General features: G+C 54.8%; 1 protein-coding gene across 5 annotated transcripts in view; it reads right to left on the bottom strand.

Annotated features, from left to right (window-relative positions):
* The window catches only part of LOC309649284 (uncharacterized protein), a 111,162-nt gene that overhangs the window by 59,896 nt on the left and 25,322 nt on the right, over positions 1 to 25,944 (bottom strand). Inside the window, exon 2 of one of the 5 annotated variants that reach the window (XM_082439170.1) lies at positions 7,352 to 19,668. The exons of 2 other annotated variants lie outside the window; for them this stretch is intronic. In XM_082439170.1, the coding sequence (XP_082295296.1) occupies positions 19,642 to 19,668 (27 nt within the window). In that variant the 3' untranslated portion in view covers positions 7,352 to 19,641. 2 more of the 5 variants (XM_082439166.1, XM_082439168.1) reach the window with 2 other exon arrangements.

Here is a 25,944-nt window from a genome sequence, read left to right as displayed (position 1 = left end):
CGGAGGAAGCTTGCCTGAAGTTTCAGATTCTTGGTAGGTCTTAGAAAGCTCAGGCACTCGAGCGGCTCCTGGAAGCGGCAGGAAGTGGTTTGCCTTTGCTTATTTTCCAAAGGATAACCACCAGATTTGCTCATAAAAACTTTTAAACCAATTGGCAAAGGGCACCTGCGCAATCAAGTGATTTCTCAGCTCCTTGGGGTTTTCTTTTGTTAGTTCAATTTGTGGCTTCAAAGCAGCAGTGCTCAGGGCTGGACACAGTGCTTGGCACACGGAAAGAGAGAGAGAGAAAGAAAGAGAGAAAGAGCAGAGTGGGGGTGTGGAGGAGGAGGGAGAGAGGGAGCATGGACCTCTTGATGAAGAATCAAAATTCACCGAAAGAAAAGCTGCAAGTTCAGTGAAAGCCCACGGCTCCAGGCCCAGCAGTGCTCAGACAGCACTGACCACCAGCTCTAACAGAGGTCAGAGGCTGAAGACGGCTGAGTGCAAAGGGGGGACTTGGTCCCTCCCTCCAGGCTGGGTACGTTTTGTAGAAGGAAAGAGAGATTCCACGGGGGCGGTGCGGAGAGAGCCAAGCAAGGTGCAGAGACAGGTAAAGGTACCGGGGAGCGCAGCAGCTCTGGCTGTGGCCCAGAAGTCTGGATACTTCTGAGGAGGCCAAAACAGGAGAGTCTCGCCTCGGCCGACAAGCCCAGACTCGAACGTGAGGGCGACAACTGCAGGTCCTGGGCAGGGCTGGGAGCCGCTGATGGTCAGATTCAAAGGCCCTGCGGGGTCGGGGCGGGCGGATGAGCTGGAAGGGAGGCGGGGGACAGACAACTGCCAGGAAGTGAAGGACGGGAAGGCGGATACGTGAGTTTCCTGCCAGGGACTCGTGCGAAGCCTTCGGACCAGTCACTCCTGCTCCCCGGGATGCGGCCCTGTCCCCGGCCCAGCCCAGCACGGACGTTCCCAGACACCTGTGCCAACCGAGAAGATGGATGGGAAGGGAGCCAAGTAGGGGCCCTGGCAGAGGGAAGAGCTATGGGGCTCTGGGGGGGGGCCCCCTGGGTCAGGGCCGCCTGCCACACAGGGGCCACAAGCCAGGGAGAAGGTGAGCACGGTTGGCCCGGGTTGGGCAAGTCCAGACCTGTAGAATCACTTCCCTCTCCAGCCAGGTGAGTGTGTGGAAACAGAGAACAATCTAGAAGGTGGGAAAGGGAGCTGGAGACTGGGGCAAGGCTTGGGAGAGGTGCAGGATACCTGTGTGTCTGTCTGTGTGTGTGTGAGTGGCATGCGTGCAGACATAAGCATGTTCTCTGGCACGTGTATCGTGTGTCCTTCCATGCACGTCGGCAGCGTGTGCACCCGTGACCTTGAGAAGGTGGTCACGTGTGTACACTGTGAGGGGTGTACACCACGCCTACACACATTCACAGGGTGAGGATGGCGCAAGCCACACACCTTCACGGGAAGAGCGTCGCGGCGGGCTTCAGAGTCCTGGCTAGAGCCAGGCTGGGGCTGAATCTTGGCCTGCCCTGCCCTGGCGTGCGACCTTGAGCCAGTGACCTAACTTCCCCAGGCCTGTTTCCTCGTCTGGAAGACAGGGCTAATGGTAGTCACCACCTCAGAGTGTTCTCAGGGGGATTAAATGAACTCCTGGTTGTAAAGCACTTAGGTAGGGCCTGAGTAAGTGTGACATATGTGTGTGTTAAAAAAATAAATACACACATGTAAGTCAGTGCTTACACAGTTGGACATGCACACCTGTATACACTGCAGAGGTGTGCACAGTGTAGACTAAATGGGGGCACGCGCACACTCGGGGCAAGGAAACATGGGCTGGGTGTGCAGCGGCGTGCAAGAGTGAAGTGTGTCCAGCTGTTCTCCAACACGTGTGCTGCGTGTAACCACGATGCCAGAGGTTGTGGGAAGTGCGTGCGACTGCCCCAAACATGTGCTGCTCCCGGGCCAGTGTGAAGACACGTGTGCGCATATGCGGGCGTGCAGAGCGTGCAGGCATGCTCGGGGAGCACGCGCGCGCGTGGGGTGGACCCGCTCGGGGGGGCGGGGAATTGTGGTGAGCGCGGGCCTGATAACCCTGGTGGGAAGGGTGGCTCCGAGCAGCCTGGGCGATCGGTGGCCAAGTGCTCAGAGGGACCCATCGGCTGACTGTAAGTTGGGAAAGGTGGGGAACCCACTCCAGCAAGGCCGGCGACACGGGCCACAGGTGACTCAACGCTGTGCCTCAGCAAGTTTTATAGGAAGGACAGAGAGAGAACGCGAGCGTAAGCAGGTGAGGGACAGACATACACGACAGTACACGGACCAGCCACCAAACACACTCGCGCCAGAGGCTCCGCACGTTATTTCCTTTCACCCTCCCGACAGCCCTGGGAGGAGTGCCACCCCCATTAGGTTAAGTAATTTGTCCCCGGACCCCCAGCTCGGAGCAGGGGCTCGAAGCCAGCTCTGCATGCTTGGGCCTGCCCTCTAAGCCGCTGCATGGTTTGGAATGAATGAATGAAAACGAATGAAAAAATGGGCGCACACAAGCAGGAATGAACGAACAAACAAACAAAGAACAATGAAAAGCAAACCGAAACTGAGTGCCCAGAGAAGTCATGGCACAAGGGAAGTGCTGGCGTAGCGGGGGCATGCCACATTCAAGAAGCTGTGGGGGGACAGGGCCGCCCCCTGAAGTGGTCCTGCTGGGGGCCCAGGACCCACGTGGCAGAGGAGGCAGCCTGCGTGGGGTGGAGGCTCCCAGGCCGGCCTCCACCAGCCCAGAGTCTGCGCAGGCCGGGCAGCTGCACGGCGGGGCCTCAGTGTGCTTTCTGAAAACTGGCATTCCGCGTTCACCTCAGCTCCCCCTGGGACTTTAGATTAGTTAGATCCCAGCTGCCAGGGCCTGGCCAGCCTGCTTAGGCTGGGATGTCACAGGGAGGACGAGTTCGCACTGCAACCTCAACAAGCCGGCTGTGTCGTAAGGCCCCATAGGGCTCGAGCCAATGATGGTGAGAGAAAGTCCCCCTGCCCCCGGAGACCCTTCTGGAAGCTGCCAGCCGGGTTCAGGGGCCCTTTGCAAACGGCTCCTCAAGCCCTCAGCTGGCCACACCTCGCAGTCCTGAGCTCCAGGCAGCCTTGGACCAGTGGCTCAGCCTGGCCGGGTGCCGAGCTCCTCCTCTGGGGTGGGGAGTGATCATCTACTAGGGGTTATGGGCGGGGAGGGCCCCGTACAAGGTTGAAAGCACGTTTCATGAGACACGTAGCAGGTTCTCCCACATGACGGCTGCTCTCATAATCAGCAGCCATCAGGGGCCAGGGCTACCTGGGCAGACAGAGCCCCAGGCTGCTGACCCCACGGCTACCCGAGGCTGCCAGGAGGGGCTGTGAGGGGTCTCAGCGTGGGCGCCTCGGCTCCCCTGCCCCTGCGCTCTCTCTCGGAGGCCCCGCGTCCCTGTCCCTCTCTACATCGAGACCTTGCTACGCCCCAGACACCCCTTCAGGGGCCCGGCCGGTACTTCTCCACAATCCACTTTCATGGCCACTGCCAACTGCTCAACTCACCTGCCACGATGAGGTGAGCAAGTGGCCCCAATGCCAGGTGAGTGGGCAGCCCCTAGGCAGTGCCTTCCAACTGGCACTGGTTTCTCCGTCTTAAACCTGCCCTTTGCCCCCTTTCCCCCAATTCTGTTTAACAGAATGTTCTTCTTAGACTCCGTGATCGTTTTAATTGGGAAGAGACACAAGAGATGGAATGCTGGTTTTCAAACTGTGTTCCCTGGGACCCCTAAATGGGCTCCAAGGGTCCCCGTGGAGGCTGACCCCCACCTCCACCTGGACAGCATGGCTTTATGAGCCTGCTCTTCAGGGTGGTGTGTGGGGAGCACTGTGACATCAAAATCACTGACAGTGTGTGCACAAAAGCTCACCCAATTTAACATCACAAAACCCTTTCTCAGCGAAGCCCTGCCCCACCGTGTGGCTTAATCCCTCTGCGTAGGGCACAGCACCACCACCATCATCATCACCATCATCACCACCATCATCATCACCATCATCACCACCATCATCATCATCATCATCATCATCATCACCATCATCATCATCATCACCACCATCATCATCATCATCATCATCACCATCATCATCATCATCACCATCATCATCATCATGGCAGGACGCATCATCACCGTACATATGTTTTACTTACTTAACCGTTTCTATCCATCTCCCGTAACTAGTAAGGCCCATGGAGGCAGGGGGTTGTTTGTTTTGTTCACGTCTGTATCCTCAGGACAACAGTAGGTACAACAAATATTGATTCAACATTGTTTTAATGAACTAAATGCAATAATTAATAACAGTAACCACAGCACTCACTACAGGCTAGGCACTGTCTCTACGGGTTACGAGTGATAACTCACCCACTGCTCACATTGACCCTTTAAGGTAGGTCCCCTTGTTATCCCCATTTTACAGAGGAGAAAACTGAGGCACAGCTGAGCTCACTACCCCAGATCTGCAGCATCTTCAAGGCCCCTGCCTTCCGTCACTGGCTCTCCTGCTCCCCTTGACCCTCCCCTTTTCATCAAACTGTCTCTGCTGCAAGTCTCAGAGCTGGAGGGAGCGGGAGCACGCAGGCAGTTATCCTGCAATGTGTACGTTTCCGAATGAGGAAACTGAGGACTAAGAAATTCCTCTCTAGGTGGGGAATAAGCTAGAAAGAAAACAGCCAACAGTGAAGTCATGGAGCTGGGCTGACCAACATTTCAAGAAGGATGGGTGCCTGTTGTTAAGCATCAGGGAGGGCTTCTAGGAGGTGACAGCTCTCAACGAGGTCAGGCTGGAGCTGCATCTCCTCCATCAGGGAGGGCTCCATGTCAAGGCCTCCGAATGCCAGTGGCCAACAGTTCTGGGGTCTCAGACACTCCTCCCACAAAAATAAAAGCAAGAGGGGCCCAGGATATCTCAGGTTAGGGGACACAGCTACCCACCCTCCAGTAAGCAGGTGTGTGACTTCAATCAGCCCGTGGTCAGCAGCAGCAGCAGGAGGGCTCTGGACACAGCCCTTGAGCTGGGCAGGAGCACAGCAAGCTTCCCACCAGCCTCCCCATGCAGACCGCACCCCAGCAGCCGGGCAGCCGGTCCCATCCTTCCCTGCAAGCCAGGGCGGAAATCCGTAACTTCCCTCCTCGCGGGAAATGGAGCGGCGGCGGCGGCGGGCTGGGTCGGTCTGCTGTTCTCCCGGAGGCCCCTCCACCGCCCACCTGCGCAGGCAGCTCCTCTTCATGCCCACGCCCAGCCCCCTCACAGGAGCCTTGGTCCTTGGGTCTGCCTGGCTCTCCCCTACCGCTGTGCCCAACCTGCCCAGGCACACCCATGGGGGTTCCTCCTCCACCGCCCCAGGCCAGGAAGTTCCACTCTGACCATCAGTGTCTCTTCCTCCTGAGACCCTGTGTTATGGTAATAATGACGATGATGCCTGTGACGGCAGCTGACATGGTACCAGGCACTTTACACTTATTAATTCACATAATTCAAAACTTTGCTATAGGGAGCGTGATTAGGCCCGTATATAGAAGAGGAAACTGAGGTTCAGAGAGGTCCCCTAACTTGCCCGAAGCCTTAGAGCGCCCAGGTGTAGGACTTTGGTCATCAGAACCAGGTGGATGTCCCATCTCTCCGTCTCTGAAACCAGCTGTGTGACTGATGGCTAGTGACGTAATCCATGCATCATGATGGATAATGGGGCCCACGCCATGGGCTTCTTTAGCAGGTAAACGAGATAATGCAGGAAAGTGCCTGGCAACTAGAGGCTCTGGATAAATGGCAGCTATTATTATTTATTCTTATTAACAATATTCACGATAAAAATCAATTCTGTGCTTTTCTGGGGACAAGAGTACCAGGTACCCACAGGCAGGTATCCAGAGGGAGTCAAAGGAGCCCAGGATGTGGGGCACAGGATGAAGAGCTTGAATCCTGGCTCACCACTTCTCACCGTGTGGCCCTGGGCACCATGGGCAAGGTAAGGAGGGCAGCCCGTGACCCCCGGAACCGTGCAGAGAAATGTAAGCAGTGCTTGGCACGAGGGGCCGCCCTGAACGCCAGCCCCTGGTAGGAACCAGCCAGCGTTCCTCTAACCCGCTCTTTTGATGTTGGCTTCCTGTGGGAAGTGTGTCCTGCTTCATTTCCTCCCCGAGGTGAAAGGAGGGCTGTTTGGCCTTCCCCTGGAAAGTTCCTAAGGAGGCCCAGCCCTCCCACCGCAGCCCCAGGCTCCTCTCCCACCCTTTGCATCAAGGTAGGTCGGTGCCGGGGCCCTTCCCCCCCCTGCATCTGCTCCATTATCGGTGCACATCTGGAAACACCCCTGGACGACTGGACCTACTGGGAGTGCCCCGGCGCGGGGCTGGGGACAGAGAGAGGAACGATGCCATAGTCAGCGGGCAGGCACGCCCCGGAGCTGCCAGACCAAGGCCAAGGCCAAGGCCAAGGTCGGAGGTCGGAGGCCAGAGGGAGCACAGGGTCGAAGCCAGCCATGGGCTGAAGACCCAGGAAGACATGGCTCCGACAGCCTGATGCCCACCTAACCCTTCCCTGCTTCCCCAGGTGACTGGTCAGCGGGCAAGGACGGTGCCTGGAGGCAAGCTTCTGGAACATTCCTCACCCAGGTGGGCGCAGCTGTGACCTTTGAGTCAGGTACTCTGGGTTCCACCTCTCAGATCAAGTGGAATCAAAATTCCACACACTCACATACTTTTTTTTTTTTTAATTAAGAGATGAAAAACAGCTAATAAATAAATCATCTTTCCTGAGACTTCCTGAAAAGCTCCAGTTCATAGGCTGGGCCTGAAAATGAAGCAAACGCCCTGTGGACCGTGTGGACCCCGCTCAGCCTGGTCCTGTCCCTCCATGGCCACGGGGCCCAAGCTGCACTGTTTCCTCTTTGAGCTTCAGTCTCCTCATCTGTCAGTTCCACTGTTTGGAGGATTACAAATGGCCCAGATGCCCTGTGCATGGTCGGCCCTCAAAAACAGTTTGTTGTTGCCACTGTTACTGTTCTTATTATTATACTAACTCTCTGAACTGCAGTTTCGCATGTGTGAAGCGGGAACAATCAGGCCGCGTGAGCCATGGGGCTGGAGAGGCGACACCAGGCAAGGTCCCCGGTCAGGGCTCACGCCACGGTGGCTGCAGTACCGCTGCCATCGTCACAGTCACTGCAAGGAGGGCAGCCCCTCAGGTCCCAGCAGAATCCATGCCACGTGCCCAGCCCGCTCCAAGTGCCGTACACAGCAAACTGCACTTGATCCTCACGCCCTGAGAAGCGGGCAATGTCACTACTGTCCGCATTTCACAGATGGACAACAGGTAAAGGAGAGACCAAGCACTCCCAGGTCCCCTGGCCTGCAGGGTGGCCCCAGCGTCCATGCCCACCCACCTCCTCACGGACGGCTGTGCTCAACACCCACTGCCCCATCAGACTGGCTTCTGATGCTGGTGGGGTGTCCGGGGAGGACCTGGTGGAGGTGGCTTTGTCACTGTGAAGCGGGTGTCCCCGTGTGCCAGGTGCTTACCAACGCTGTCACCCTGTGGGGACAGTGCCATCACCAGAGGCGGAACTGGGGTCACTTGGCTGGGAAGGGGCAGCCTGGGGTGGAAACCAGTTCCCAGCTACAAGTCACAGCGCTTAACTTCTCATTCAAGTTTCATATGGACAACACAGGTGTCCCACCTCCCTTCTCCCCCTTGCTCACCCTGGTCCCGCCGGGCTCAGAGGCCTCCCACCACAGAGAAAGCAATGACTGCATATAAAGCAAGGGTTTCTTATCTCCCCACTTGCCACTCCTCTCCCCATTCCATTCCTCTTGCTCTCTCCTTTTCCCTTTTTCTCTCTTCTTCATCCCATGCCCCACCCCTGTCTCTCTGTGTCTGTCTCTGTATGTCTATTTCTCTATGTGTCTATCTTTCTGCGTCTCTCTCCATCTGACTCTCCCTGACTCTGTCTTTGTCCCTCTCAAGGCCCAGACCCCTGCTCCTCCCCTGAAACCCCTTCTCGCTTTACGCCCATCCCTCTTCCCACTCCTGCAACACCATCCATCCTCCGCTCTGGCACACCCTGCCTTTCTCCCCAGCGGTTCTGTCTCCTTACCTTCCCTGCTGTTCAGCGGTCTATCTGTGCCAGGCTCTGTCTGCGCTTCCCCCTCCTGGATTTCTCCAGGGCCCTCCTTTCCCTCACGGGTTTAGGGCACCCTCCCGAGGCGCCTCTGTCCCCAGACCCTCTCCCCGTGCCCCTCCTCTCTGCTCCTCGTCCCCCCTTGCTCTGCAGGCGGAGAGAAAGTGGGGTCCTGGTCTGAGGGTACGCGGTACCACCTCTGTTGCTGACAGCGGTGCTGATGGCTGAGTGTCGAGGGACGGGAGCAAAGAGGGCACACGCGAGCTGAAGACACGAGGGCAAGCGTCTCAAAGCCAACTGCTCACTGACAACACTCAACGCCACACCATTTTCAACCCGTGAATTTAAAACGCAAAAAAATAAAGAAGAAAAGAAAAACAATGACACCCAGAGTGGGCTCGGCTGTGTGAAAATGAGGACATTTGTGCTGCCGAAGGCATTACAAATAGGTTCAACTCTTTTGGAAAGCAACAGAGCCTCGTTACTATCAAAAGCCATCAAAACGTTCATACTCCTTTGACCAACTAATTTCCCTCCTGGGAATTTTTCCAAGCAATTATTCATCATCATAAGGAAAGGGGGGAAAGAGCTACGAGCGTACAGATATTCACGGTGGCACATTCTAGTGAAGAAGAAAGGCTGGAAATTGACTTAATATCTAACCAAAGGGAGACGGTTTCATAAAAACATGGTGCAATGACTACCACGGAGCCACTAAAAATGATTGTGGAGACTGTGAGAAACATAATCTCTGCTGGTGACGGTAGAGGAAAAAATGAAAAAGAAGCCGCATGTTCACCCCGTAATGACATAAAAATACATGCCTATATGGACAGAGACCAAGGGGAATCATTAGAAAATCAATACAAGAAATGCTCAGTGGCCAAACCCATTCAGCTCCAGGTCAGACAGGGAAGGATGCCAAACAATCGGAATCTATGCGGTTCCGAGTTTGGGACAGCAATTAGCGCGGGTTCGGAAAATACAGAATTTATCTGAAAACACATCCAAATCTGTTCAGCTGGTACGTGTTTGGGTAGGACAGGATATTCGTGGTTATGTTGAGGTGGTGTAACTGTAAGTAAACGATTTTTCTTTTCTTTTTAAACTCTCTTTAATGTTGCTTTGATACCGTTTTTGCAATAAAATAAAGGGGAAAAAAGCAGGACTCTCATGTACCAGGCTTTCGAGCTGACAAAGGGCTTTCTCATCTATAATCTTACTTGATCCTCACAAAAGCTCTGGAAGGGAGGTACGGCAGGGAGCTGCTGACCCTATTTTTACCAAGATGAAAGCCAGGACTCAGAAACGAGGTGACGTCCTCAGCATCACTCAGCCACGTGGTGGCGGAGAAGGAACTCAAACCAGGGCCACCAGGAGGGAAGCGCCAGGCGCCACACAAGGCCTGTGGGCCCGTCCTCACTGGGCAAGCGGACAGCAGAGCTCCAACCCCCTGGACGTCTCTGGCCGTAGCCCTCCATCCCCCGACGTGACGCCGCTCTGGGCCACATCACGGATCAGCCTCTGGGGCTGCCAGCCAAGAGCCTCCACAAAGGTAACGCCCCTGACCTGCAGCTGACCGAACGCCGTGCTCCACACATGGCTCAGGAGCAGGGGACCCACAGACGAAAAGCTCCACCGCTGGTCTCACCTAAGCCCTGCAGCCGGATGAGGATGACAGCACAAGCGCACCAGCTGAGGCTGTGAACCCCGACTCCTCCGCTTACCGTCCGCGTGCCGAATCGCCCTGAGCCTCAACATGACCAATCAGTAAAATGGTCATAACCGCCAAGGGTTACCGATGCAAGGGGACAGTGTGTGTCATGCACCCCATTCAATGTCCGGCCACAGCAAGCGCTCCTCCGTGCCTCAGGGCCTTTGCACTTGCTCCCTCTGTCTGGAATGATACCCTTGTGGCTGCCCCCTTCACTCCCTTCGAGTCTCAGCTCGAGTGCTCCCCTGGCGCTTGGAGCCTACCCTGTTCACATGATGGACGTTCCTACCCCGGTATCCTGCCTTGGTCTCCTTCATGGCCCTTATCCACACCCAACGTGCCGTGTACTCATCAGGTTAGGGTCAGGCTCCCCCTACCATGAGAACTGAGACTTTGTTCCTTGCGGTGCTGTATTTCCTAGCACACAGTAGGAGCTCAATAAATGGTGAACTGATTAATTAATAAGCGGTGGTGATGATTTTGCCATAGAAACAGGAAACTTCGGCCACACTTAACTAAGGGCCAATACGGCCTTTACAGCCCCCAAGGGGCATCAGATTCCCCGGGACACTGCAGGCCTCTGGCCAGGCCACCACAGTGCCCATGGGTCCTACGCCCTCTCTGCTTCCCTGCCCACTCCCTAGGGACCAAAAGGGCACCAGACCAAAGGCTGCCACTGAGAAGATACCACAAATCCTGCTGGCCAAAAACACGACAAGCTGCCTTGCTGCGGCAGGAACTACAGATTTCAGTGCACCGGCTGGATTCCGGAACCCCTGGGGGAGGCCAAAGCCAAATTTCTAGTGCTGGATGGCTGGGGAAGCTCCCCGGGTCTCTCCCTCCCCACTGTGCCTCCTCCTGCTGGGAGGGACCCACCGGGCCAGGACCCGGACCTCGGGCGCTGGCATTTGCAGAAACCTCCCTTGTGTGGGGCACTTCACACACATCACAGCTCTACTTCCCCTGCACCCTGAGCCAGTGCCCATTTCACAGAGGACAGGGGCTCCAAAAACCCCGATGTGAAAGCCAAGGCCACCCCAGGGACTGGGTCCTGGGAGAAGAGTGGCCACGTGGTTTGGTTTGGTTCCAAAGGGCTTCCAGACCTCTGGGTACAGTGGCATTTTTGGAATGAGGGACCCACAAACTAGACTTCCAGTGCTGGTCTCTCACCTAAGCCCCTGCATCCAAATGGTGTATCTCATTACAGAGGGGAAGAAAGCATCACCTTCCTGGAGTTCTGGAAGCCCATTCTCTGCCCCAGGGACCCTGAGCCTCTGCAGGTAAGGCCCACTCTACAGGCAACAAGTACCACCTCCCCTCCTCACCCGGCTAACTCCAGCTCCGCCCCCGGGGGTCCACTGGGATGCCGCCTCCTGCAGAAAGCCTTCCCTGGCCCCTCAAGTCAGCCTCTGGGAGTCCCAGTGGCACCTGGATGGGCGCTGCTCCCGGATGCATCTCCCGTGCCTGAGAGTGAGGCCAGGACACAGCAGACACTCAGTAAGCTGAAAAATGAGTGATTGACAGAAGAATGAATGAAGAGAATGAATGAAAGCAAAGAGTGGGCACAGAGGGAATGAAAAAAACTGAATGAACGACAGAATAAAGCGTGAACGAAACATGCAGGAAGAACTGAGAGGCCGTCCCTCCCCCAGTGACCGTCCAGAGTCGGGAGTCACAGTCAAGTGCCAAACGACGGCAGCACACATCTGACTTTACAGTCAGCCCCTCATTGTCCCCTCGAGCTCACACTGGGTGACAAAACAAGAGTGAGTCGGGCCCAGGGGAGAGTTCTCGGAACGGGGTTCCGAGGCTCCAGGGCCCACCCGAAGCGCTTCTGGCAGTCACAGGGGCGATGCCAGGGCTGGGGTCAAGCAAGGGGAAGGAGCCCACTGAGGGGGACAGGGAAGGGACTGGCCCGTCACCCTTACAGCAGTCCCAGGAGACCGGCACTTGTGCTCCTGGAGGGAACCAGACACAGACTCAAGCTGGTCAAAGACTCAAGGAAGGACTGCAGAGAATCCACTAACACGGACTCCCGCTGCACACCAGGCCCCGTTCCAGGCAGTTTTCACTACTACCTCATTTAAGCCTCACAACAGCCCTTTGAGGTAGACAGTATTATCTCTACTTTAGAAGTTGGGAAACTGGAGCACAGAGACACTCAGCAAGTGGCCCAAGGTCACACAGCTAGGAAGCAGAGGAAGAGGAATTTAAAACCCATGCAGACTGGCTCCGGAACCTGAACTTTTAACCACTATGGTCAACGTCTCTCAGCTTTAGTGTGCTTTGGTCATGTAGATGATGATGATGATGGTAATACTCTAATAATACTCTCAGCTTTTAGTATGTAAAGGTCATAGAGCCGACAACAGTTAATAAATAAACAGAGTATAACAATGGCTCCTCCAAGTCATGTACCACAATGTTCATTGCAGCTCTATTTACAATAGCCAGGACATGGGAGCAACCTAAGTGTCGATCGACAGATGAATGGATAAAGAAGATGCGGCACATCTATCCAATGGAATATTACTCAGCCATAAAAAGAAACGAAATTGAGTTATTTGTAGTGAGGTGGATGGACCTAGAGACCGTCATACAGAGTGAAGTCAGAAAGAGAAAAATAAATACCGTACGCTAACACATATATATGGAATCTAAAAAAAAAAAGAAAGGTTCTGAAGAACCTAGGGGCAGGACAGGAATAAAGACGCAGACGTAGAGAATGGACTTGAGGACATGGGGAGGGGGAAGGGTAAGCTGGGACAAAGTGAGAGAGTGGCATGGACATAAATACACTACCAAATGTAAAATAGATAGCTAGTGGGAAGCAGCCGCATAGCACAGGGGGATCAGCTCGGTGCTCTGTGACCACCTAGAGGGGTGGGATGGGGAGGGTGGGAGGGAGGGAGACGCAAGAGGGAGGGGATATGGGGATATATGTATACGTATAGCTGATTCACTTTATTGTACAGCAGAAACTAACACAGCATTGTAAAGCAATTATACTCCAATAAAGATGCTTAAAAAAAAAAAAAAAAGGCCCCTCCAGAAAGTATATAGAAGAGGGGCTGGAGGCGGTAATTCAGTGAGACAAAGGGTATCGGGAGATTGTCTAACACTGGTTTGCAAAACTAGCACATTTTTTGTCTAGATTGTAAGTCAGTTGGGGTGTGGCTTGCCCCCCCACCCCCAAATTACCGTTTGGTACCCTAACTTTGGAGCCGAGCGCCGGGCTAATCACTTCACATAGATTTTCTCCTTTGAAAGTGCTGCAAGGATGCCCCCAGTTTGCAAATAAAGCAGCTGAGGCTCAGAGAGGTCAAGTGACTTGCCCAAGGTCAGACAGGTAGGAAGTGACGTTTGAACTGAGCCTCTCTGACCCCCAAGCCCGGGCCCTGGTCCTCTGGCTCTGGCCTCCTTCGCTGCGGAGGGGAGGAGCTGCCCGGAAGCCAAGAGGGACAGCCTGCCCGGCCTGCCCCTTCCCTTCCCGCCAAGTCGGCCCCCTTGGCCTGCCACAGGGCCCGGAACCCCATCACTTCAAAGTGACTCACCCTCGAGGGCCGGGTGGCTTGGTCTGGGCCTGGGGGGAGGGGGGGGGGCAGTGAAGGGACCAGAGCCATGCTCACCCCTGACCACCCAGGTTTGCACCGGGTTCCCCAGGACCTCAGGAGTCCAAGGGCAGCCCTCGGCGACCGCCCGGCAGGAGCGGCAGAATGCCACCGGTGCTCAGGAAGTCGGGTGGGGCTCCCAGGCGCAGATGCTGGGGGAGGAGGGGGAGCCCCAAGGCAGCCCCGACTCCTGGCTGCACAGCGGTCTTGCCTCTCTGTTCCCAGCAGGGCCCGGCTGCTCTCCCCGGACCCCCATGGGCTGGAGGCCAGCCCCGGCCCAGCAGGCCTCCCCCCGGTTTCTCCTGCTGCCCCCAACCCGGGTCCCACGCTCCCTCTAGATGCTTCCCTTGTCCTGCTCAACGCCCCCAAAGCGGTCATCCCCTGCCTTGTGCCCCGGACGCCAGGAGGCCAGGGGGAGGCTGGAATGTGCCATGCCTGAGGTCACAGCCCGAGTTTGATTTGAGTTGGGTTGAGACGAGAGGAAAATGGCCAAGAACAACTCGCTCATTTACTTCATTTCCAGACTTGGCGGCTGCCGAGGCCAGGCTTCCAAACCAAGCTGGCTTTGGCCAGGACATCTGCAGCAGCGCCAGCCACAAGGCACATCTGGATCCGCTTAGGGAGTTAAGAGCCATAAAGTTCTCTTAAGAAATTAGTTCCTGGGGAGCCTGGGTCTCTCTGGGGACTGGGTGAGGGCCCCCCTTGGGCTAAGGACACCTGGAAAGCACCTCAATGGGGATGGTGGACCTCTAGGTGTGCTTGGAGTCACAGTGTGTGCTCACGGGCAGAACGGCTTGAGAGGGCAGGCAGGCCGAGCCCTGGCACTTCCTGCTGTGTGACCTTGGGCACTTCTCTTGACCTCTCTGAACTGCTGGGCAAACCATCTCATCTCACCTGTCCTGGAAGAGAATGAACTTGGGAAAGGACCCAAAGTGCCATTTCCTAAGTTGCCACTGTGTGTTGGGGTCTAGTGAGTACTGGCCCACATACGAGGTGAATGAGTGAAGGAAACCGGGAATGAATGACTGAGCCTCGGTTTCCTCATCTGTCAAATGGGGATGATAAACTCCACCACCACCCGCCCCCAAGGCTGTTCTGAGGACAGACGGGGAGAACAGACTGAAGGCCCTGGCAGAGTATGTGCATACCCATCCCTTAATGTTTAAGTCTGTCAACTGCAGACCTCACAGCCTGAGTCTTGGGAACCTGAACGCCCTGAGAAAACCTAACCCACGCAACTGCCCCTGCACCCACTCACATGGGGTCTGACACATGCATTTACTCTGACCAGGCAGGTGACGAGCGTGCAAACCGACATGCAGAGAACACAGGGTGACAGCCTTGAGAATGAGAATGGCCTTGGCTGAGCCCCCTTCAGCCTGTCAGGCACAGGGCCAGGCTCACGCCCAACACCTCACCTCTCGGCAGCAGGTCTGGGAGCTCAGGGTCATTAGCCCCGTGACACAGGCTCAGAGCAGCGGGGTGAGTCAGTGGAGGAAGTGGCCAGCGCTGTCATTCATCAGCGATACTACCTCCAGCAATTCCTCTTGCCTCGACTTCCCCATCTGCACCAGGGGATGACAGGAGCACCTATTTCATCAGGCTGTTTCTTACCTGTGTAAAACGGCACCCACATAACTAAACAATACCAAAAATGCTCAAAAATGTCTGGCGTATTTTAAGTGCTCAGCAAATGTTAACTCTTATTATTACTTCCACTGTCTGTCTAAACCTACAGCAAAATAAATAAGCCATTGGTTCCCATCGTGTCCAGAGGGATGACTTGGAATCTTCTAACCTGGAGATCGCCATCCTGGGTGCACGTTAAAATCACCTGGGGAGTGTTTACAAATGGTGGTGTGTCCAGCAGTAACCAACTGCGTTTTGTGGGCACAATTAATCGGCATTTCTATGAGCAAGGATCATTTTTACATTATCATTAGCTTTCTACAATAGAGTTGTAAAATAGCTCCAAGACAATGAAAGGCAGAAAATAGCTCAGATGAGTGAGCGAGACAAGACACCCAGGAATCTTTCCCCACCCATTTCAAAGTCATTTATAATATTTCTTGACAGACATGATCTCAGAAATAGATGGATGTAGAATGTACTATCGTTGGAAAATTTAGAAACAATTCAAATGTCTGTCAAAGGAAACAATTCTGGTATATACGTGCAAGAGACTACTCTGCAGCTATTAAATTAGATGATGTCATCATAAAAACCAATGCCTGGGCCCCACCACACATCGCGCGGACCCCAGTGTCTGGGGGTGGGGCCCGGGGAATCAGCATAGTCTCCTAAACTCCCGCAGGTTCCGAAGGGCAGCCCAGGATGGGAGCTGCTGCCTTGGACAGAAAAGGGAGGTCGTCAGGGGCTGCCTGCAGGCAGGAGGGGAGGGAAGAGGGTGTACCTGGGCAGAGGGCATTCCCAGGAGGGGACAGAGGAATAAGGAAGCTGAGAGTCAAGCAAAGGCAGGCCGACCGCTGAGGAGCAGAAGGGAGGCTAAGTTCCACACCTGCTCCAGAAGCCACCTGGCATCTTCCAGCCCTGTCCAGAGCCTCCGAGGACTGGATCTGCCCAATATTTCCACCACTTAATAGTCTGCAAAGGTCTGATCAATGGTCCTTAACCAGCCGTTCTGTGTACACACCCCACAGGCTCACTCCTGCCTCCCCTCCAGCTCTACCTGGACCAAGGGGAAGGGAGACGGTTTTTACTGCGAGGGTTTCTATAACCGAGTAATCTTTCTCCACTAGACCCAAGGTGAACTTGCACCCCCTCCAGGCCCTTAGGGAGGCAGGGGGCCGTGGCAATGGTAACCCCAAAACCTTGGCCCAGGCAGGGGCCTGCTGAGTGCCACCCAGTGGTTTCTGCTTCTGCACCTCACAGAACTTTTCCCCAGGCTGGGAAGTGCAGCTGCACAGCTGCCACGGCTATTTCACCAAAACCGACTGCCACAAGGAAGGGGGACCGGCAGGGTCCACGAGGGAAGAATGGCTTCCACCAGGTGGGCCTCCAAGCTGACCTGGGGTGATGATGTCAAAACAAGACTGAAATTATTTTGACTTGTTTTCTTGCTTTTTGTAAAGCCACAGAGAAGGTTCCTGTTTTGTTCACCACCAAATCTCACGTCCAGCAGAAAACTGCGCACAGGGTAGGTGTTCGACACACATTAACCAATTCGGTAACCTTGAAATGATTATATACAGAATTGAGCTAAACTGGATGCTGCCTTACATGAGTCCGCTGGAAGTCAAACGCGTAAGGAAAAATATAAAGGGTGGGAAACATGAAACACAGACAATTCTTTCTACAGTCATTGCTTTGGAGAAAGATCGCCATTATTTGCCTGAAGAGATAATGTACTGCAGGAGAGGCTGAGAAATTCTAGAAGCAGAGTTTGTAAACCACTGTGTCATATAAATAGCAGAAGCCATATCAGACCGGTGGTGAGGCTAGCTGGAGGAGGGGACAGCCGAGTGAAGTCCCCAAACAGGACAGCAGGTGAGGCTGGGCTCAATGCAGCAAGGCCTTGATGGGCCAGCCCTTCTCACACAACAGGGTGGGCAGTGGATGCAGGCGGCAGGGAGGGAGGGAGGGAGGCGTTGAGGCCTTTGAGAGCTGCCATGTTCTTGGATGTCTGCTCCAGCACAGCTCTCTTCTCCCTCAAGGTCAAAGCCAAAGTTCAAGCAAGGCCTTACACCGTCTGGCCCCTCCCTGACTCACTGACGTCAACTCCTACCACCCTCCTCAAGTTGACTGGCTCTACCTCGACCACATTCATCTCCCAGCATTACTAGGAAATGCCAAGCTCCCACCCCAGGGCTTTTGCACGTGCTGAGATAACTGCATGGCTTGCTCCCTTACTTCCTTCAGGTCTCTGCTCAAATGTCACCTCGCCCAGATCTTCCCTGACCACCTTATTTAAAATGCCACCACACACAGACCCCTCCTCACTCATGCCAGCACTCCCGTCCTCCTTACCCTGCTGTATTTTTCTCCATAGCATTTATCAGCAGCTGACAAGATTCTCTATTTCCTTCTTCTTCCTACAGGGGCCCAGGGGCTCCGAGAGGGCCAGGACCTTGTCTGCTCTGCTCTGTGCCTTGAACAGTACCTGGTGCACAGCGGATACTGCAGCCACACCTGCTGGATGAAGGAGCGGGCTGGCAGGCGGGCAGGCGAGCGAGCTCTGCTTGTCCCATGACTCGCCTCATTTGGTTCCTCCTCACGGGTGACCCTGTGAGACGGGCACCGTCTCACCCCCATTTTACAGAAGAACGGGCTTGGCTTAGAATGTGGTGGAGCCTGGACCCTCCCAGCTCCGGGGGCTCCAAAGCCCAGGCATGTCACTTCCCGCCGAAGTGGATGATGTAGCGTGTGGGGCCTGCCCGACCCCATCGAGCCAAACACCCTCCTGTCTCGGAGACTGCTGGCACCTGCAGGACGCCGATACTCCCAGCTCTCCATCTTCCTGCCCAGAAGCTGCAGGACGGAGGCTCCCCCTCTCTTACCTCCAGGCCCCAGGCCAGCCCCACTCTCCCCTGCTGTGGAAGGCACAGTAACGGCCCCCAAGGACGTCCTTGTCCTAATCCCTGGGCCCTGTGAGTATGTTACTGTATGTGGTAAATGGGACTTTGCAGATGCAGCTAAGCCAGGGATCTTGAGATGGGGATACTGTGTCCTGGATTACCTGGGTGGCCCCAATGTCATCACAAGGGTCCTTATAAGAGGGAGGCAGGAGGGTCAGAGTCAGAGAAGGACATGTGACAACAGAAGTAGAGGCTGGACTGATACCGCCGTGAACCAAAAAATTCAAGCAGCCTCTAGAAACTGGAAAAGGCAGGAAACAAATTTTTCCCTAAAGCTTCTAGAAGGAATGCAAACCTTGGTTTTAGCCTGCATGAGACCCATTTTTGGACTTCTGACCTCCATAAGTGTATGAAAATAAATGCATTCTGTTTTTTAAGCCACCAAATTTGTGGTACTTTGTTACAGCAGCCATAGGAAACCAATGCACCCCTGCACCCTCAGCTCAGGGGGTGCTGCCCTAGCCTCGGCATGGTCTGACCTCATGCAGATGCTCCAGGGACTTCTTCTTTCACAATTATCCATCAGTGGCTGGGAGCTTGAACTGTGACACCAGGCAGCCCGTTCAACTTCAGCCTCCACCTCTCACAAGCTGTGCAACCTTGGAAATGTTTCCCAGCCTTTCTGTGCCACCTTCTCCTCATCTCTTACACAGGGCCAGTATCTCCTACAACTGCCATGAGGCTGGATGAGAGGACCCAAGCAGAGACAGGGCCTGGCTCGCTCAGAGGAGGGTTTGCCACTACGATCTGTATCCTGCAAAGAAGTCTGGGCTGTGGAGAGTGGAAACTGTGCCCACCTTATCCACCACGTACCCCCAGAGCGCCCAACAGTGCCAGGCTATCAGGTCTAATATTTGTTGAATGAATGAATGAATGAGTGAGGCCCAAAGCATCAAAAGAACTCAGACACAAACCATGTGACATGGTGTTCCTGAAGGAAGCCAAGCCAGGCCCTGAAGGTCACGGCTTCTCCTGGGTCGACGCAGGTGGATATAACTGGGCAGAGGGAGCACTGACCGCCCAGGCCTTCCAGTGAAAATGCCGTGTCCAGCTTCAAGCCTGGCCTCAGACCGCCACCGCACTGGCCAACCTGCTGCCCTCTCCCTTCTTGTTTTATATTTATTTTTGGCTGTGTTGGGTCTTCGTTGCTGCGCACAGGCTTTCTCTAGTTGTGGTGAGCAGGGGCTACTCTTCGTTGCGGTGCGCGGGCTTCTCATTGAGGTGGCTTCTCTCGTTGCAGAGCATGGGCTCTAGGCACGTGGGCTTCAGTAGTTGTGGCGCATGGGCTCTAGAGCGCAGACTCAGTAGTTGTGGCGCACGGGCTTAGCTGCTCTGCGGCACGTGGGATCTTCCCGGACCAGGGCTCGAACCCATGTCCCCTGCATTGGCAGGCGGATTCTTAACCACTGCGCCACCAGGGAAGCCCTCCCTCTCCCTTCTGCTTCAGGAGAGCCCCCCATCATGATGGCTGCATGACAGCTGATGGGGCCCCACCTGTCTTTCCCCAGTAATGTATGAGCAAATCATGTCCCCTTTAGCGCCAGCTCATGAGGAAACATGTCATTATGACATCTCCCCTGCACAGGGCTCCTGTAGGGGTAAAATGAGAGAAGTCGAATGAAGTGTATAGTGCCTGGCATACAGTTAGTGCTCCATAAATGCTAGTGAGTTTTTAGTTATTTTATCCCATAGCATACATTTGAGTAGCTATAGGTCCCCCTTTCGAAATCACATATAAATAGGACTAATTGCAGGGGGCGGGGACAGCAGAAGGGGTCGGGTCAGGGCTCCGGACTCAGACAAAGATTTGAAGCTGTGCGAGCCTGGGTAAATTGCTGAACCTCTCTGAACCTGTTTCCTTACCTATAAAATGGAGATCACATGTAGCCCCAAAGAAGCGTTACAGCACAGTGAAATCATGCGTATCAGTCATTCTCACACTGGAATCACTTCAGGAACTGTTTAAAAAAGCCCAGTGCCCAGGCCTCCCCTGGACCAATGCACTCAGCATCTCCAGGTTATGAAGACCACCTGAGTGACTGCACAGTACAACCAGGTCAGAGAAACACGGATGTTTGTATGCACCTGGCACATAGTAAGTGCTCAGGAAATTCAAGCTTTCCTCACTATTTCATCAACTGGCAAGGCTTTTCCTTCATTCATTCAACATACATTTGTAGAGTGCCTAGTACACGCCTGGTAGATGCAAATTCACAGGTTTAAACCATATGCTGGTTGCTAAGGGCTGGGGGTCGGGGGATGGGGAGTGACTGTTAATGGGTACAGGGTTTCCTCTTGGGGTGATGAAATATTTTGGAACTAGATAGAGGTGGTGGTTGCACAACACTGCGAATGCACTAAATGCCGTCGAATTGTCCCCTTTAAAATGGTTGGATTTTGTCAATCTCACCTCAACAGAAAAAAAATCATAATCCAGACACAAAAGGACGAATACTATATGATTCCACTTTTATGAGGTACCTGAAGTGGTCAAATTCAGAGGCAGAAAGTAGAATGATGGCTGCGTGGGGCGGGGAGGAAGGGGAGTTAGTGTTTAATGGGTGCAGAGTTTCAGTTTGGGAAGAGAGAAAGTTCTGGAGACGGATGGTGATGACGGTTGCACAACAAGTGAATGTACTTAGCACTGCACACTTAAAAATGGTGAAAATGGTAAAACGGTATGTTCTGTGTATTTTACCACAATTTAAAAAGTCATAAGCTGACCTGCCAAGACATCACAATAAATAAAGTTGCCGGGGCCCATCGGAGCGTCCCCAGCACACAACTCACTTCTGTCCGAGGCGACACCTTCCCAGCTTTTCCAGGCCAGCGACCTCGAGTACCCGAACGCCCTCTTTACAAACAGGATGGAGACTGTGCATTTGTTTTCTCTATGGGGCAAGGCCAGATTAAGTAAAGAAAACAGCGGATCCCTCCCCTCCCCCCAGGAAAGACTCTGCCGGGTCAATAGCAGAACTAAAAGGGCCGGCGCACACTTTCACTTCCCGCTGCCCCCAGGCCCCGCGTCCGGGTGTCCAGCCAAGCCCAGGGCATGGGGGCAGGTGCTGCCCTTCAGGCGGGTCTGGAGGGCCGGGCCTGCAGCCCGGGAAACAAGACACAGCCACGCCGCCTCCAGGAGGCAACTTCTGCAGCTCTGGGTTCCTGGCCGGGAGGTGACGGTCCCACAGGAGGGCACAGCGAGGCTGAGAGGGGCCGTCGGCCCGCACTGTGCACCGCTGGGCACGTCACTTCCCTGTCTCGCCCTCAACGTCCTCACCTGAGAGACAGGATTCAGGCAGGAAAGGCGAATGAGCCGCCTATCAACAGGGGCCTCTGGGAGGGTTCTCGGGTGGCATTTGGGTTCCGCGGGGCACCAGGATGGACCAGTGATGACCGCCACCGGCGGGCTGGGGGAGGGAGGTGACAACGCATGTTCCAGTCCTGGATGAGCTCCCCTAGACAGCAATTCCCATGAGGTCCCAGGAACCTTCCTTCCAGATCTGAACACACTCAGTGGCCTCCCTGACTGACACACGTCCCTTCAACTTCTGCTCGCATACGTCCTCTCTCAGGGAGCTCACTACCTCTTCTGGTAGCCTATTCCTCCACATACAGGAGGCCAAATCTCTGCCTTCAACCCTTTCTCAAGGAGCACAGTTCCAATCTCTGATACCGTAAAGAATGAGACAGTTCTTTGTTCTACTTTACACCCTTGATGAAGAAAACTTACTCCTTATCCCGGCTCCTGTTAAAAGAGTTAGTTCCTTTCACTGTTCTACATGTGGGCAGGTTTTCCAAGGATGGCCTGTTTTAGAAACACGAGGGTATGTCTGTGCCCTGCTTACCAGGTGTCTTCCTGACTACATTTCCTAGACTCCCCTGAAGCTAGGAATTGCTGTGTGACTCGGTCTGGCTAATAACACGAAAGCAGAAGTCTCCTTAAAAAAGAAGTCCTTTTCCACTGTCCCTCCCACTCCCACTTACTGCTATTACTGCTAACTGGAATGCAGATGCGACAGCAGGAACTTGAGCAGCTACTTGAACCATGAGGCAAGGTGCTAAGAACAGTGGAGCAGCAAGGCAGAAGCACCTTGGGTCCGTGAAGAGCACAGACCAACCACACTAGTCCTAACATGACTATAGTCCTAACATGACTATAGGGTATAGGCTGTAGCCTATACCCTAGACTTTTACATGAGAGAAAAATGCAAAACTTCTGTTTGTTTAACCTGCTGGGGTTCTTTAATATTTTACAAACCCTGAACCCAAATACAGGATAAATCAAGTCTTATTGCCAATGATTAAAGAGTCTGGCTGCCTTCACACAAGACAGAGCACCCTGCCATCTTCAGTGGGAGAGGCGGTAACCCCAGTCGCTAGGCCCTGGTGATTTCAACATACAGCCCCTACCATGCCCTAATATCTTCCCCTTAGGAATTCAGGGCCAACATTGCCAAGGTTGATGTGTTCCTGCCAAGTCAGTGGATGGACTGGTTTTACCAGTGGGTGATAATATAACTAGCCACCATTTAGCAAGCACGTACTATATGCTCCAGGTGCTCTGCTCAATTCTGCATGAATTATCTTAGCCCCACAAGATGGAAACAGCCATGTTACAGATGGAGTCCAAAGACGTCCAGCACGTTGGAGCTAAAACCGAGGACCCAGCCCTCTTCACTGTCTCCTGAAGATTTCCAGGAGGCCCAACGGGCTGAACTTGGCTGCCGCTGGGAAGTGAGGACACGAGGAAGGGAGGGGTGGGGAGAGGATGAGGAGGAGGAGAGGATGGGGTCAGCAGGAAAAGCCCTTCACTCCGCAAAGGGGGATGTTTATAAAGAGTTCAGCGCTGAGAGAAAGGCAAGGGCTACAACCAGAGAGCAGAGAGGGGTACACATGGGAACATCAGGAGTCGCAGCTGGAATGGTTGGTTTCTTACACCGAGTGTTATATTCCCATACTACTTTACATACTGCTTTGGATGGCTGAAACTGTTCAGCATCTTAAAAGGAGAGGGAGAACGTGCAGTTTATTGTATGTCAATTACACCTCAATAAAGAGGTTTTTTTTTAATGTACCCAGGGCGGGGGCGGGGAGACGGGAAGGAGGGAGGGAAGGGTTAAGACCTCCGAACACAGCGGCATCTCATCACACGCATGCCCCTCTCTGCCCCAGGGAAGGCCAGCCACGCTGACCGCAGCAGCTCCATCCACGGAGCCACAAGCCCTCTTGTGAAAAGGGCCACTTCACCTCCACGTTGCGGAAGCCTCCTTAGGTGAAATAACGTCTCAGAGCTCCCAGAATGAGTCACCCTCGAGCCTGCCCACCCCAGAACCACGTTCCGCCCACCAGCAATTTCGACAAACAGAGGCCACCCCCTCCCAACCCCCCTGGCCGGGCTGGCGGGTCCTAGGCTTGCTCCCTGGCGCTAAGGCGGGGGGAAGGGGAGGAGGAAGGGGCGCCCCACAAGGAGATGCCTCCAGCACAGCCCCTCTGCAGCTCCTTCCACAGGTGGGCCATGGATTCTCTGCTGTCCCCAAGGCCCCCCTTCCAGGAAGTGTGGCCAACGCAGGGCAGGAGGCTGGGGTCCCCCTTCTCCTGCGGCCTGACTCCGTTCACCGCGGAGATCCTCACGTGGCACCTCCCGCTGAAGGTCTGGGCTGAAACTCGGAAGCCTGCACGAATCCCCACGGGGTGCAGCAGTGGTGTGGGATTTGCCCGGCCCAGGTGGGCCCCGGCTGACTGCCAGCTCATGGGCGGAGGGGGGAATAAGTCAGCAATAAGTGACTCAGTGCAAAGATCAGCAGTTTTCCTCCCATCACCCACGTGGACCTCTCCACGCTCAAGAAGGTACAAACTCCGATGCCCCCGGGCTCAGGCAGGTGAGGAACCTGAGTTCAGGGGGCCGGCTAAGGCCAGGGTGAGTGGAGGGTGTATGCCCAGCCCCAAGCGGGCACGTACACAGCCAGGAGCAGCCTGGGTCACCGCCTGCCTCAGTTTCCCCAGCTGTAGGAGGAGGCTGATAACAAAGACACCAGCGGCGGCGCAGAGCCGTCCTGAGGATCAGAGGAGCGAAGAGACACAAGTCGTTTAGAACAGCGCCAGGCACATAGCGAGCGACACAGAAGTGTTTGCTTTTGTTGTTATTATTAGAAAATGGAAATCCGGATTTTTTTAGGGGAACTCTCCCGATTTTTAAATGCGGACAACGTAACTGAAGCATTTTTTTTTCCCCAAAATACTGTGTGGGCCAAACGAAACAGATCGCAGACTGGACGTGGCCCACGGGTCTCCGCTTGTCACCGCTGCTCAGCGTGCTGCCTGCTTCCCTCCAAGGCAGTCAGGTCCCGCGGCCATCGCAAACCACCAGCCACCAGCCAGGACTTGCGATCGCCCCACTTCCAGCACCAGCTTCCAGCCCATGAACCTCTTAACGGGAAATAAATGTTTCCGTCAACCCGCACCCGACTCCCACACCAAAAGGGCAGAAACTACTAATTCCTACCCACCACATCCAAGTTGCCAGTTTTCTTTCATAGGAAGGGGGAAAAAAAAAAAGACCTATCAAAAACAAAAAAGAAGAAGAGAGAAAAAAGAAAACCAACAAAGGCAAACTGGGGAAGGGCACTGCTGTTGACTCGGGCGGCAGCCGCCGCCGTCAGAGGAGAGCAGCTCAGCTCTGGGCCCGTCCCAGACATGAAAATTACAGAGCAGCGTCGCAGACCTACCCCTGCCCTCTGTGTCATTCACGCAGGAGGAATGCATCAAGACGCCCTCCCCCGGGACGGACAGGGAACAGAGCTGACCTCAGAGAAGGACGTGGGGGCCCAGGCGGAGCGGTGGGAGGGTGGAGGCTCCCACACTCACGCCCACCGCGCAGATCAGGACAATGGAGGAGATGGGGTGCAAGCCCGTCCGGTGGACCAATCGGACGCGCGGGGAATAGCTGTCCTCACGCCCTCAGGATGAGCAGTGCAACAGGCCCCGGGCAGCCACTGGGCGGTCGCTGTGCCGCCGAGCCTGAGGCAGGCCCAAAGGGGCGAGAGGAGATCAGGACACACAGTCCGCCCTTGACGCCGTCTCACCAACCTCTGTAAAAGGACGTCAGATCTCGCCGTGGCCCTGCTTCCCAAGGCACTGGGAATAAAATCCAAGCTCCTTGCTGAGGTCACCGTGGCGATCGGCCCTTGCCTGCCTTGCTGGCCTTCCACCTCGGGGCCTTTGCACTCGCTGCACCCAACCCCGGAGCGTTCCTCCCCAGACCCCCACAGGAGCAGCTCACCATCAGGGCCGCCTCCTCGGAGAGGCCCTCCTTGACTGAGCTGTCTACAGTATGCCTCCGCCCCGACCGTCTCTACCCCGTCCCATTTTTGTCCTAGCACTTGTCACCTCTGAGAGGACCTTGGTGATTGCTGACTTGTTTGGTTGCTGTCACGTCCCCACACCCCGCCGTGAACGCTAAGCTTCCCGAGAGTAGAGGCCGTGCGTGGCACAGAGCTGCCGTTTGGCGGTGCTGAGTGGGTGGTAGAGTTCACCATATACCCGTAACCAGGAGAACCACAGGCCGGATGGGCCAAATCCTCCACCCGCGGGCAAGCCGAGGGCCGTGGGAACAGCGGAGAAGGCCAGCCAAGGAGACACCAGAAGGAACACTGAACGTAAGGATAGCTCCTCTGGACTGAGCCCCTTTGAGGTCCTGGACCTTGGCCTAGGCTTGTTTTACGCGTTCTCTCACCGCATCCTGACCACAATGCCAGGTCACAAGTATTACTACTGAGCTCATCTTAGAGATGAGGACACAGGCAGAGGTTAGACAGCTTGCCCCAAGTCACACACACCTGGTAAATCTGAACACAAGGAGTGAAACGC

This window comes from Balaenoptera physalus (genome assembly GCF_965194825.1).
Source record: "Balaenoptera physalus genome assembly, chromosome: 19".
In the NCBI taxonomy this organism is placed as follows: Eukaryota; Metazoa; Chordata; class Mammalia; order Artiodactyla; family Balaenopteridae; genus Balaenoptera; species Balaenoptera physalus.
The sequence above is the reverse complement of the archived record's forward strand: the minus strand, read 5'-3'. Positions and strand labels throughout refer to the sequence as shown.